The sequence below is a fragment of the Microcaecilia unicolor genome, chromosome 4 (genome assembly GCF_901765095.1).
Source record: "Microcaecilia unicolor chromosome 4, aMicUni1.1, whole genome shotgun sequence".
Taxonomy (NCBI): domain Eukaryota; kingdom Metazoa; phylum Chordata; class Amphibia; order Gymnophiona; family Siphonopidae; genus Microcaecilia; species Microcaecilia unicolor.
Window position 1 is genome coordinate 166406229 of NC_044034.1, and position 15142 is coordinate 166421370.

Here is a 15142-nt window from a genome sequence, read left to right on the forward strand (position 1 = left end):
TAAATGTATACTTTCTCATGTATTCTCACTATTCATGATGTATTGTAAGCCACATTGAGCCTGCAAAGAGGTGGGATAATGTGGGATACAAATGCAACAAATAATAATAATAATAATAAATGGAAATGGTTTAACACCAACTAAAAATTATTATTCACTTGCTTTTCCTTCTGTTAGACAGGTAAAGGTTTTTCGCCCCCCATAAGTCATCTTTTTCTTATCAGGCCACAACTGCCTCTTTCCCTTAGGCAATTGGAAAACTACAACCTATTCAGAAAATTGGTGAAAGCCTTTCTTTTTACAATCATGAATGATTACTGTTGTTCCGATTTTGATGTACTTGATGTATTTTATTGAGTCTGGTAGGTAACTTCTTGAAGAACGCACCAGTGTTTTCGAATGTAACCCACAGTGAACTGGCTGGTAGTTGCAGGATATAAAACTGTAATAATAATAATCAAACATATAAACGGCAAGTGACCGACTCACCTGCAAATGCGCAGTAGAGACTTCCCTCTCTGTCCTGCCCTCGCGTCAAGACGTGATGACATCAGAGGGCGGAACAGAGAGGGAAACGGAGTCAGAGTCACTGTCTGACGCTGCCGCCTGGAAACGAACATTGCGCGCACCAACCTCCACCCTCCCCCCCATCCCCGCCGCCGCTCCCACCCCCCTCAGTATCGGGCCCCCTGCACTGGCCTGACAGCGCCTCTCACCTCCGTGTGGAAGCACTGCAGGCAACAGCAGAGCGATCTGCTGCTGCCTGCAGCGCTTTCACACGGAGGTGAGAGGCGCTGTCAGGTCAGTGCAGGGGGCCCGGCATGGAGGGGGGAGAAAGCAGTGGCGAGGAGGGTAGCTGGACATGGGGGGAGGGCAGGGGGGAGAGGGCATGGTTGCTGGATATGGGGTGAGAGCAGGGCAGAGAGGAGGGTTGCTGGACATGGGGGGAGGGGAGGCCAAGGGAAAGAGGAGGGTCGCTGGATATGGAGGGGGAGGATCGGTGGACGGGGTGAGGCCAGGGGAGAGAGGAGGGCTGCAATACTCACCTGTATTTACAGGCTTAACGGCTAGTTTAATAAATAAATGGCATCAGTTGTCACCACCTCCAAATGTGCTATTGGAGATGGAGCTCCGATAGTCAAATTCCTGAGTAACAACCACCACTGTATACGCCATATGGCAACCAGCGTCCAAGGAAGATAAAGATCGTACTTCTGTGACACCAGAGACCAGCGGCTGAAAAGAGATTCCTGTAATGGCCACATAGGAGCCCTTTCCCATGGCACCACTTCTATCACCGCCATCACTAACCCCAGAACCTGGGCCTGCCTTGACTGAGAAGATGAACCTCTTGAACCAGCTTCAACACTGATGTCTTTGAGATGATGCTCATCTTGTTGTTACGGCGTACCCTCAAGATAAGAGGTTTGCTTACTCACAGCTCATTCTAGCTTGCTAACTGCACACTTTCAGATGATCTCTTTGTCTTCCAGAAATCATTTTAGCAATAACACACAGGGACTCCTGAGGCAGGCCTGAACTGCCGAAACACGACTAGTGTCGAGTCCAGATTTTATGAATAAACTTTTGCTGTGAACTTGAGTCCAGTAGAAGATTTTTGGCATCATCCATTTTGTCTCCTTCGCATTGACTTTGTTCTTTGGCTTGACCAGGGCGGAGGTTTGTTTTCTTCTGTGTTTGTCGCTCCTTGAGATTGATAGCAGTGAAAAATTCTCCTGAAGCTATGACTGCTCTTAGTATCTCCATGCAAAAGCAGGACACTCAGAGGCAGTGGTTTAGACCTTTGAGATCTAAGACCGGATGAAAGGTTCCTTCCTTCTTTGGGACAATGAAGTAGATGGAGTATCTGCCTTGTCCTTGTTCGGCCTGAGGAAATGGAACAATGGCCTGGAGTGCCAGCAAGGAATCTACGGTGGCCTGACCCTCCACTGCCTTGGTTCCCTTTTGACAAGGAGACTGAAAGAGAGGAGCGACCGGACGAGAAACCTCCAACTTATACTCTTCTGTAAGAATATCCAGAACCCACTGGTCTGACGTGATTTTGGCCCACTCCTCCTGAAATTCCTGAAGACATCCTCCCACTGGAGAAAGAGAAAACTGGACCAGCCTCGCATCATTACGAAGCTCTGGAGGCATTGGGTGCTCTAGCTGACTGAGAGGAGGACTTTCTGTGTGCACAAAAGGAAGATTGGCATGTCTGAAAGCAGGACTGCTGACCACCAGGCCGGTACAGTCTGCTGTCTCGAAATTGAGAGCACCCTTTAGATGGATGACCAAAGGAAATCAGCTTATCCTCCTGCAACCGCTGTGACTTAGTTTTGCCCAGTTCTTTCATCAAGTTAATGAGATTTTCTCCAAATAGCCACTTGCCCCGAAAGAGCAGTTTAAGTAGATGTGACTTTGAAGCTGCATCCGCCGCCCAATGCCGCAACCAGAGTTGTTGACATGCCATGACCACCAAAGACATACTGCGAATCATAACCTTTAACATGTCATAAATAATATCCGTCAAGTAGGCTAACCCTGCTTTCAGCTGAGCATTATGGTGCTCATCTTGTGTTGCTGACTACTGATGCCACTTCAGACATGCTCTTGCCACGAACGGGCTGCACACTGTTGCTTGAAGACTCAAAGAGGCCACTTCAAAGGCTTGGTTCAGCGAGTTTACTAGCTTCTTTTCCTATAGGTCTTTTAGAGCAATGCCCCCTTCCACCACCAAGGTGGTCTTCTTAGTCACCACCACAACCAGGGAGTCCAACCTGGGAAGCTACAATAACTTTCTCCTTCAGAACTACTGGGTAGAAGCAAGCCATGGCTCTTCCCACTCTCAGCGAGACTCATTCTGCTGTAATCAGGTCCTAAATGTCTGGATGCATCAGAATCACCTTAGAAGGACCTCTAAGCCCTCTCATGATCGAGGAAGATGGAACTCCTGATGGCGAAGCAGAAGGCTCCTCAATGGAAGGCACCACCAGTGCCTCAGAAATAGGAGTACTGAGCTCCTCTTTATGAAACAACCTCAGTACTTTTGAACCATCTACCTCCTCAGGAGGGAGCTCTTCTTCCTCTAACAACTCCTTTAATGATGACTCCTGTGGCAAAATGGTGAATTTTTCAGCATATGAATTATAAGAATATGTCAAAAAGTGCATTTCTCTAGTTTGGCCAGCAGGTGGTGCATGTTTATGTTTAAAGCTGTCACAGAAAAAATGACTGTTCCTTCTTTAGTTTAACACAGAGAGGAAGTACCTGCAGTGATGTGGCCAGCTATTTTTTAAAAATGTTGTTCTGGGCTCTGATTGGCCCAGGAGCACAAACTCAGCCAAGATGCACAGGCTTTTTCCTCAGTCTCAGTTTGGAAGTAGAGACAGAAAGACCTTTTCACTGAGGCACTGTGAGCAGTTATATTCTGTAATCTGTGAGTAGCTATATTTCCTCTACTTCCCAGGCACTATCCAGGTAATGATAAAATGTTTAGTTTTATAATTGATCCTGATTCAGTTACCTGTTATTTGGCTGTTATTTTCCACCTGTTTTTTTATAGTTCACTGTTCAATATTTTTATGAAAATAAACTTATTTGTTTATTGGCTCTGATGTCTTGGACTGACTAAGAATTCTGGTGGTTTGGGTCTGTGGGTGCTTTCTGGGAGCTGTTGGACCCCTGGGAGTGTGGCCCCAGTGTCCTAGAAATCACTGGGGAATAATGTGAGAGCAGGAGACTCGCCCAGAGGTTGTTGGGACCCAGTCGGTGGGAGGATGGTGCTAGTGTAGAGCACAAGCAGCATGGGTGCTAGGAATTCCGTGCCAATTCCTCTGAATAGAACCACTGTTAGGTCTGGCTATTGCTCTCTCTGGAAAATTTGATCAATTCGCTCTTACTTTGACTTTGCCTCCCTGCACTCATTGGTTCATGCCTTTGTCATATCAAAACTAGATTACTGTCATTCCATCTTTGCCGGTTTACCAAATTCCCAGTTGAAGTGGCTTCGTACCTTACATAATTCTGCCACCCCTTTATTCCTCTGTCTTCACTGGCTACCTTTTCCTTATTGGATTTTTTTCAAGGTCCTATGTTTGGTTCACAGGACCTATTGCACAGGTTGCCCCACTTTTCTCTCTACCATGACTATCCCTCCTTCCAGTTCCCTTCATTCTTTAGACCCTCACCTATTAGTCCTCCCTCCTCTCAAAAAGGCTCACCTAGAATCTACCAGGCATATCGCTTTTTATTTTTTAGGACCAAAACTCTGGAATGACCTCCCTCCATTCTAGCTGAATCGTCCCTTAAGACTTTTAAATCTTTGCTTAAGACCTTTTATTTTTCTCAAGCTTTTGGGAGTCATCAGTAGTGAATTCTTTTTTTCAGCGTTTAACGTTTTTATTTTCAGGTATATATGTTCTTGATTTGTATGTTTCTGTTTCCTGGTTTTGTAATTATTTAGGTTATTGTAAATCACCCTAACATGCATGCACAGAAAGGGCAGTATGGCAAATTTTAATAAACATTAGTATGTATCACATCCACCCTGCCCAGAAGAGTCCCAGGATGACTTACTTTAAGACTTGAGTTGGGATCCCCAACTGCTCTAGCTTCAGATGTTCCTCCAGGTCATTTAGGTAGTTCACATAGAAAACCTTCCGACCAAACTTAAAGCTGCAGAGTGAAATAAAATAGTCAGTCATGATTGAAACACCCCATGCCCCCGATCTCAGAGTATGAATGGAGTCCCATGAATCTAGGAGGATGACGAGATCAGTATGAATACAGTCCTGTGAACCTAGGTGGTGAACAGATCAGTATGAACAAAGTTCCGTGAATCTAGGAGGGTGAAGAGATCAGTAAGAACAGAGTCTCGTGAATCTCAGAAAACAAAGGGCACAATGTGTACAGAGTCCTATGTATCTCATAGCCTGTACAGAAGTATCTGAGGAACTGGAAAAGGGTCTCGTGAATCTCAGAAGACAAAGGGCAGGATGTGTACAGAGTCATGTGTATCCCACAATGTGTACAGAGGTATCTGAGGAACTGGAAGAGAGTCTAGTGAATCTCAGAAGAAAAAGGGCAGAATGTGTATAAAGTCATGCGTGTCCCACAGTGTGTATAGAGGTATCTAAGGAACTGGAAGAGAGCCTCGTGAACCTCAGAGAACAAAGGGCATTGTGGATAGAGTCCTATGTATCACAGAAGGCAAGAGAGTCAGTGTGTACAGAGGTATCTGAGGAACTGGAAGAGCATCTTGGAAACCTGGGAAGAATGTGTACAGAGTCCTGTGTATCCCACAGCATGTACAGAGGTATCTGAGGAACTGGAAGAGCATCTTGTGAACCTCAGAAGAAAAAGGGAAGAATGTATATAGAGAACTGGAAGGCTGAGAGTCCAACTCTGCAAGGGATGAAGAAATGAAAGGAATCATGGCCTTACCTGATAATAGGCTTGAAAAGAATCAGCAAGGTCTTGATGAACATGGTTGGATGGACGATGTAGAGAGCTTTAATATTTTTCTTGTATCTGAGAAGAAAGCAAAAAGACAAAGTTTCCCCTGGAAAGTGCTGTATCATCTTTACTAGCCATCCCCTCCCATCACCAGTCACTGGTACAGTGCAGAAAGTGGGCTGCTGTCCCAGCTGCTTTTTATTTTGCTGTGTGTCATCAGTTTTTGTTTTTTTTTACAATGTGTAGTACACACATTTAAGAAAAGAGAGTGAACCTCTCCCTGAAATTAACTTGAATTTCTTATTTCATGATCTGTTTAAATTATTTGTAAAAAGGTTTATCATCAATTTTTATTTCTTAGAATTATTATTAGGGACATTTGGGAGAAGGATTTTGGATTTCTTATTGGAACTGATTAATTTTTATTTCTCAGTGTTTCCTACAACATCTGTAGGGGCTGGTAACTGATTTTTAGAATTCTGCTCCTGAAAGTGCAGAAGAAAGTAACCTTCATTCTAGGAATTAAGGATTACATGCCGCCTGACTAGCCCTACTCTTGATCTTCTGCTGTTAGGTACATCTATTAAACCTGTCAGTTCTTTCTGCTATTTAGGGCTCCCTTGTTAAATCCTGCTTCTTCACTCTTAGACAGCTTCTATCAGTCCGCAAATTTTTCAATCAAGATACTTTCCATAACCTCATTCTCTCCCTAACCTCATTCTCTCCCTATTCATGTCCAAAATTGATTACTGTAATATCATTTTTGCTGGAATTACTCAGGGGGTGGAAGTGAAGGTGGTGTTCCCAGGGATTGGGGGTGGTGGAGGGAGAAAGAATTCCATGAACTACGTTCTGTGTGCTTTCTCCATTAATTTTAAATACAGCGTCAGCTCCTCCACAAAAGAAACTGAGATCTTCCCTAGAGAGGGCCGTGAAAGTTGCTATAATAGTACACACAGGATCCTTGGTAGCCCATGATAATGCCTTTTATCTTGCCTCCCACTGAGGATCTCACTGTGCCTGTATCCCTATTCAGACTTACTTGCGATCAAATTCCCTGTAGGCATCTCTCAGCCAGCTCAGAGATGGCTTATTCTCACTGGTAAGGCCATGATGTAAATAAACGAGGGTGTAGTCGCTCTCAACGTACTGGTCCAAGGTGTACTTCAGGTATCTGGAGAGACAAACATTCCCAAACCATCTGGATACATTTTGTGAACATGAATAGAACAGAGAATTCAAACAGTTCTCAGAAAGTGTCCCCCTGGGATATACTTTGATAAGGGCACGCCTATACAACTCAACTGTATAACCAGAGAGGCATCTAAACACCATAGTGGGGCTAGCTGCATAATTTGAAGTACCAAGTCTCAAAATGCCCTAGGACCCAAACAGAAAGTGTCAAAGTCATACTGTGAGGAAGCAAGAAGGATCCAAGATCTCTCTTTTCAATTATCACTGCTTTAAGAAAAGAAGAATTCAACATCTTTCTGTAACTCCCTTTCTTCCATGTCTCCCTCTGATGTACCTATAGACACCAACCCAGGCTACTGGAGCCCTAGTGAAACCATCTGCCAAGGTCAGATGGAGCACGGGGAAGAGTAAAGAGGAAAAGGGAGGACGGAATCAGGCACACCCACCCCAGGAGCTTGATGTGGTCCAGCTGGTGGCTCGGTGGCATGCGGCAAGCACTGAACAGAATGACCTTCCGACCATACTTGTCATCACCTAGTGAAAAAACAGAAGTCAGCATGAAATCAACAGCTGACCTCTTCAATGACATTCAAACAACTGTATGACCGTGCCCTTCTGTCAGCTCCTCACATACCTTTGCACTGACTAAGTTTGTAACTCTATGACAGGGTACCCACTGTAGGCCTTGGTTATGGCACCCATTTTAACTCTAGTCTACAAAGAAATCTAGGTGCCTACTTTTCTTTAGTAGTACAAATGGCAGAAACATCCGCACCCACCACCACAGTGTTTCGCTATGCAGAGACTCGTGCCCTAGCCTTTACTGTGGAATAAACTTTCAGGTACTCTCCGGCCGATATCCAGCACGTGGAAGGCAGGCCGTGTAAGTGCCGCGATCAGCAGTGAGCCCGAATATTCAATGCCGGGCCATTTCCGGTGACCAGCATTGAACATCCAATTTTTTTCCCGGCCGGCTTAACATTTAATTGACCAAGTTAATATTCAGCGCTGGCCAGTTATGTTTATAGCGGTCAAAGATAGGACTGCTATTTAGGCGGTCCAATTTGGCCTCTAAACTTAGATGGCCAAGTGCTGAATATTCATGGCTAGCCAGTTAAGTGCTATGCGCTAATGTTTACTGGAGATAACTGGATATCCTGCGTTGAATATTAGCCAGTTAAGTGCTATTTAACCGGCCAGGAGCCGTTCCTGGTCGGTTAAATAGTGCTGAATATTGGCCGGTCTGAGATTATGTGCAAACGTTTCTCTCAGTTTAAGAAGTACTTGAAGGCTCACTATTTTGTTAAGGCATTTTTGGAATGATGGCGATGGGCGTTTGTCACTGCCATCTGGACTGAATTTTATTATGTTGATTGTAAGTTTTTATGGTTTTATTACGTATGTTAATTTTGTAAAGTGGGATATAAATGTAAAAATAAATAAAACACTGCCACTAGTCCTTTAGCTGATGCAAATGCTTGCGCCTAGACATCAGCACATATGTGCGCAAATGATATTCTACAATTTAGGTGGCTACTTGTACACTTCACCCACATGCCCTACGGGAAAGTGCCATCAAATCATGGTGCGTGCCTTTCCGCTAGTCGGTATTTTACACGCCTTCTTGGTACCTTTATAGAATTACCCCATGTGCTTTGACAGCATATGAAAGTAGTCTGCATCTAGGGAATGGCTATCTCCACAGACCTCTGAAGCTCAGGTTTGAACAATCAATCAGACCATACATCTTCCCCAGAGGGACACTGCTGTCTCCCAAAATGTGAAGTCACCTTATGAATGCTGTTCTATATAAAATTACTGTCACCATGTGATATATATAGAACTGCCCTGTTTTCATGGATTTTATGATTGATCTTGTTAAAGAAAATATATTATCAAAACTCCTGAGTAAAAATAACTATGTACCCCCTAATTCTATAACTTGTGCACTCAAATTTCCAACTAGCGTGCAAATTTGCATGCCCAAATTATAGAATAAGGTCAGTCGTGCACGTAACTTAATTCATTAATTGGCTATTAATTGGAGTTAATTATTGCCTATAATTGTCCTTAAATCAGTGCTAATTGGCACCAATTATAAGTTATGCACATTAACTGCTCTTAGTCGTTATGCTATACATTGCATGCTCAAATTCCAGAGTGTGCAACTTCAAGTGGGGGTGTGGACCTGGGAGGGGCATGGGTGAGTCAGGCAGTTAAGTGCACAGGTTATAGTATTCTAGTTAGATGCGAGCATTTACGTCAGTCATTGAGCTGGCAAAAGTGCTTGCACTTAAAGTTAGATGCGGAAATGCAGACTTAGTAGTACTGTACAACTGCTGTTCTAGAATTTGCAATTAGTGCGAAACATCCCAGTGCCTAAATGTAAGTAACGATTTGAGAATTTACCCCTCAAGGCTTAAAGGTTTTTGTTTTGTTTGGGTTATTTTTTTTGTTAATTCCTCCCACACTACAGTTTTGAGTAAATTACTGTGCTGCTGTGCTGTTTATCACTGCATCCACAACATGGACAAAACAACAGCATAAGCAGATAAAAACCGATCTTGTAGAATGCTGATATTTTGGCCTTTAAATGACCTCACTGCTTCCAAGCACAATACTGGTGCTTCCTTTTCATAGTGTAAAAGCAGAATGCACCTGGCATATACTTGTGACTGTTTACCTGAGACACACAAAGATAAAACGATCAGCTCACCTCTCCCTCCCCACCCTTTAAATCAAACCTCAGTCAGCATAAACCCTGAGCATTAACAAAGACTGACTCCTTTAGGCCTTTATATGCAAACATGATGCTAGAAGCCTTGTTTACACACAAACCAAGGGTGGCTCCTAAAATGGTGACTGGTCTTCATCATAAAGCCTATGAGGGCAGAATTAAAAATTTCAATATGTATACTCTGGAAAAAAGGGAAAGTACTACTGGGCAGAGTGATGATTTACACAGGATGTGGGCCTCTTACTTTCAATTGAAAGGAAGCTCTGGAACAGGGGGCACAGAATGAAGGTGAAAGGGGACAGACTCAGGAACAATCAATCAAAGGAAATATTTCTTTGGAACAGCCTCCCCGTGGAGGTGCTGGAGACAAGGCCTGTATCTGAATTCAAGAAAACATGGAACAAGCACATAGCATCTCTTTTTTATATTTCAGTTTGAAAATAAATATGCATTTTAAACATAACCAAGTAAAAGTTATAGCACGATAGAATCATGTCATAAGAAACAAAAATAAACCAAACGTTTTACAATAATGCTCATTACATCAGCCCATATCCATGTAGAGAGTGAAGAAGAACAAGCATCATCAAGCAAAAATATCCAAGAGAAACAGGGAAAAGAAAAAAACTTTCCCATTTTAGCCCTAAATAAAGCAAATTTTTACTCTCAACATTATTTCTTATCAGAAAGAAATCTTTCCAGATATGCCAAATCTACAAACACATACTGAATCCCTTTAAAAGGCACGAGACACTTGCAGTGGAAAACAAAAAAACCAGCCCCCACCCTCAAGGGTCCTTGATCTAAGGGTTAGAAAGAATTTCAGCTTAAATAGAGTGGCAAGTGTAATATCAGGAAACACTTTTCATCCCACAGAAAGGGAGATGCTTACGCAATAAGATTTTAAAACTAAATTTCTCTCTCTCTTTGTGGTGAAAACAACCAAGGTGGTAGTGCTTTCACAAATCATATCTTGAGAATCCTCAAGAAATGTCATCAAATCTAAAGTATCAGGTGAAACAAAAACACCAGCCCCCCCCCCCCCCTGTTCAGCTTAATTTGTCACTCTAGCTTTAGTGGGAAAATAAAACCATTTACTCAGCAAAATCTGGTCTGCTTGAGGGAATTTCAACAACTCCTTTAAGTATGTGGAACACAAGATCTCAGATGCTATCAATCCTGTACAAAGAAAATTCAAGAATTGCAAGTTCTTCACCCCAGCTGCATTCTCTAATGTTTCAAGTTTGAAAAGCAAACCAAGGTTATCCTCAATCCCTGAAACCTTAATAGCCCAAGGGGAAGTCATCTGAGATTCTAACATAGAACCACATTTATCAAGATCTTATATTTTAACATCCATTTTTCCAATTTATCCACTGTCTCCTCAGAAATAAAAAACAACAAAGCATCTCTAAGGGAGAGGAAAGGAACAGTACTGCTCATTAGTTAATATGGATGGGCAGACTGCCATCATTTTCTTTGATTCTCTTCATCCAGTCCCCCCTTCCCTGTATACACATTTGCCTGACTTTGTTAACAGAGGAACTGTGCACTTTCTATCTTGTTTGTTTTCTGGTAAATGGGGGTAAGAGGAGTGGGACCTAAATACGAAAATTCTTTAAACCCCATCTAGAAACTCCTTAGCCGCTAAGGCAGCAGCACGGCCATACTAAAAATAGAACTTTTTCTTCTTTTCAAGGCATGCAGACTCTGTCATCATGAATGCCTCAGATAAGGAACACAAATATTTTCCATCTCTTTAGCTGGATCTATGCTAAGCTACAATTGTAGTAGCTTTTGGTTGTGTTATGCTGTTTGTCTACAAAATCATGAGCAAGGCGAAAAAGGTACACAGGAATAGTTAATAGTTGCATAATTTAGTGGTAATCTCACCTGTTCAGCCAACTGCTTCATTATTGGGGATGGGAAAGTATAAGAGGGAAAACTGGGAACTGCATTGAAGGTCTTTTGACTGATATACCTTTAGTTGAAGATGTAGTCCCTTTGGGTCAGGATGCAAGTAATTATCAACTGGGACTTATTAATGCTCATTTTATAAAGGAATATATATAAACTTATCTGGTCAACAGCAATTCATGAATTGTCTAAAAACAATCTTTGCTTGAACCTTTTGGGGGCTATCAACTCTCCCTTAAATCACAGGTCAGGAACCTTGAGGTACAATTAGACTCAATACTTATGCTGATCCCCCAAATCCAAGCAACCTCTAACATCTGTGACAAGTATGATGTCTTTCTCCATACATCGAGAAGGCAAGACTTGTCACAGTGGTTCACGCCATAACATCAAAGTTGGATTACTGCAATGCAAACCTCTGAGGTCTTCCCAAGGACTATCCCTAACCACACCCTCTCCGAAGGAAATCCTGCAATGTGATACCTGGCAACGAGCCTTCTCTAGAATAGTTTCTACACTCTGGAAAGGCTTCACTTAAAACAAGACTATCTCTACTTCAGGAAGCAGATAAAATCTTGGCTCTTCTCCCATGCCTCTTATGGAAGAAACAACTAGCTTGTCACACACACCAGGACTAACAACAGCTGTGCATACTGAAGCAGAACTTGCTTATTCACTCCTGTTCTAGTTGAGATCACTTCCATGCACCTTTTCTGACTCCACATTCAACTTTTTCTTAAGTTAGTCATTCTTATTTTCTAACTAACTCCTATTACTCTGTCTATATGTACACCCCATGCAGTCTATTAAGTAGTTTTAATGTGTATTCTGATGACATGTTAGTATACTGTGTCAAACTGTGCATTTTTATTTGAATATGTTTACTGTTGTAATTATCTATTGCCTACATTTCTTATTCTTATATATCTCAGGTGAATTTCTTTATATATATTTCAACGTTTTTATTGATGACACTTCAAAACAAAAATAAACAATTAAGGCAATTTGCCACGTACAGTCATCAAACTTTTATCGTTTTATCCCCCCCCCCCCCCACGTCCTCCCTCTGTTTATGCTTCAACATTTTAACATTGTAACATTTTATTTCCCTCCAATGGATTGAGTTTATTAGGCAATAACATCCCGCTGCCTAATTAGGCTATACATGTAACAGCAAAACAGCAATAAGGCCATACGTTGTGCAGGAAAGAACATTACATAGGGGATTCCTCTCCCATCTCGTGGTCTCCCCATCATATTATCTCACTTTCCCCATCAACTATCAACAATTATAATCAACATTCCAATGCTGTAGTCATTTCTAGTAACTCAAAACTATATAATTTGTGCATCCTAATACACCTCTTCCTCAATCCCCTTCCCTCCTTCATTACCCACCCTTATATAAAGTATTCGTCTTCGCACATTCCACACTTATCTACCTTTCCCGTCAGCATCCCAGGCAGCCTGGTCTCTTATGACCACCTGAGACCATCAACGGCAGTGTAGCAGATTCTGCTTCTTATCTCTTTCCCTATCCCTCTCCCGCCTCCCATCCCTAATTCATATCTACCCTCTTTCCCATGCATCTCTTTCTTATCCACCTTGTCCTGTTAACAAGCATTATCCTTTCGGTCTGACGCTCCCAACGGAAGAGTATTTAAAACTTCACTCCGCACTCTAGGAGGTACTTGATTTAGATAAGGCCCCCATATTGCTAGGAATTTCTGTTGCTGCTTAGGCGAGTGTCTTGCCCCTCGGGATTCCCATAACATAAGCTGGTGAATTTTGTTTCTCCAGTACCAATAGGAGGGAGGCTTGTCCATAACCCAGTGATTAAGAATACATTTCTTCCCCACTATGCACGAGGTGAATTTCTTTAAAAAAGTACATAAATCCTAGTAAGTAAAATAAAATAGAGGTCTTGTGCAAAGTAATTAAAGATAGACTTCTTGATATTTTGGCAATTACAGAGCCTTGGTTCTGGGAGGGGATTGTTATTTTGAATCAAGTTTGTCTGGAAGGGTATATATGGATTATTATACCAAGCAGGAGCTTAGCCACGGTGTGTGTGTGGGGAAGGGGGGGGGGGGCCTGGGATCCCCAATTTGTGTTGGGGGTCCCTAGCTATCAGGGGTCCCCATGACTCACCTGTAGAAGTGTTCCTCCATTCACAACCACTGCTGCCACCGCACTGGGCCTCCCCTCTGCCACACATGCTCAGTTTTCATGAAACTGAGCATTCGCAGGGGCCAGGTTCTCCTGTGCATGCTCAGCTTCGCAGAAACCGAGCATGTGGGGGTGGGGGGGGAGGCCCAACATGGAGGTAGCAGCAACTGCAGGTGGAGGAGCACTTCTACTGGCAGGGTTGGGGACCCTCACCAGCTCAAGTTTGTGGGGAGACAAAGAGGGCACCAGGATGAGGCAAAATTTTGTGCCTCTCCCACATAGTGCTCTGGCACCCCCAAAATTCAAGGTCTGGCTACATGCCTGATACCAAAACTTGATAAAAGGGGTGGGGAAGTTTCTTTTTTCTTTAAAGATACTTTGCAAGTCTAGCATTTGCTTTCAGACCCCATTAAAGGATTAGAATATCTACTATAATAAAACGCACCTCCAACGTTCTGAAGCTGACTCCGTGGCTTCAGTGAAGGGTTCGTAACATCGTAACATTCATAAGTCTGTCACATCTCTCTCAGCCCCGCCCTCGCGTCAAAACGTGATGGCGTCGAGGGCGGAACAGTGAGAGTGAAGACAACAGTGCACACTTACGACGTCGAGGGACATATCACATGGAACTGTATGGAAAGAAGGGAGGAGCGTCAGGAGAAGGGGTCATTTTCAGTTAGCAAAGGCAACGGTGCACAGTTGCCAGGCAACGGTACGCGACATTGATGGACCTATCAGAAGGAAATGTATGGGAAGAAGGGAGAAGCCTCAGGCAACGGTACGCGACGTCCAAGGACCAATCAGAGGGATGTGTATGGGAAGAAGGGAGAAGTGTCAGGAGAAGGGCTCATTTCCTCTGAGTCAAGTCAATGGTGCACAGTTGCCACGCAACGGTACGCGACGTCGACGGACCTATCAGAGGGAAGTGTATGGAAATAAGGGAGGAGTGTCAGGACAGAGAAGGGGTCATTTTATGTGCACCACGCAGGACAGGAACACCGCTAGAACTACAAGATTGACTGGTTTATTTCTCTGTATTTCCAGTGTACTCATATTTTCCTGTATTTGCATTGTGGTAAGATTATAGCCGTTCATATCTATTCAAAGTTTGGGAAACGTATGAGGGAGCTGTTGTCCTTATTTGATGTTGTGTGTTCTTTTTGGATGTTGCTGGTGTGGGTATGTGGGTTAACAGGCGGGGGGTTATGTTGTGTGGCTGGACGGTTTTCCCCTGCCTGCTGTCGGTACTGAACAGCGGAGGAGGGGCTATAGTGGCGACAATGACACATATTTGTTATTTATATGGCTGTCAGCACTGTTAGTAGGGATTGCACTATTTCAAGCATTGTTTTCTATATTTGTGTCGTCCGGACGTGCTGCCTAGGGATCTGATCGGGTTTCTGTTACATCAACCCTATCACATTCTGTGTCACACACACACACACACTGATGCAGGATCCCAGTCCCCCCTCCCCACCCCCTCTGCCAATCTCACACACACACACACACACTGATGCAGGATATGGATACACAGATACTCACTCTCTCTCTCTCTATCACACACTCACTTTCTAACACCCCATCACCTCTAGCAATGCTGAGCCCCCCACCTCGCTTTCTCCCACACACACTAATTCCACCTCCTCACCCCTCAAAAAACAAACTCGA

The 15142-nt window shown here is 43.3% G+C and overlaps 1 protein-coding gene across 3 annotated transcripts in view; it reads right to left on the reverse strand.

The window, feature by feature from the left end:
* The window catches only part of ARHGAP1 (Rho GTPase activating protein 1), a 65331-nt gene that overhangs the window by 23921 nt on the left and 26268 nt on the right, over positions 1-15142 (reverse strand). For all 3 annotated transcript variants that reach the window (XM_030200869.1, XM_030200870.1, XM_030200867.1), the window contains exons 4-7: positions 7098-7185; positions 6500-6631; positions 5446-5532; positions 4579-4677 (exon numbers count right to left, since the gene is read on the reverse strand). In XM_030200869.1, the coding sequence (XP_030056729.1) occupies positions 4579-4677; positions 5446-5532; positions 6500-6631; positions 7098-7185 (406 nt within the window). The remainder of the gene's footprint in view (positions 1-4578; positions 4678-5445; positions 5533-6499; positions 6632-7097; positions 7186-15142) is intronic.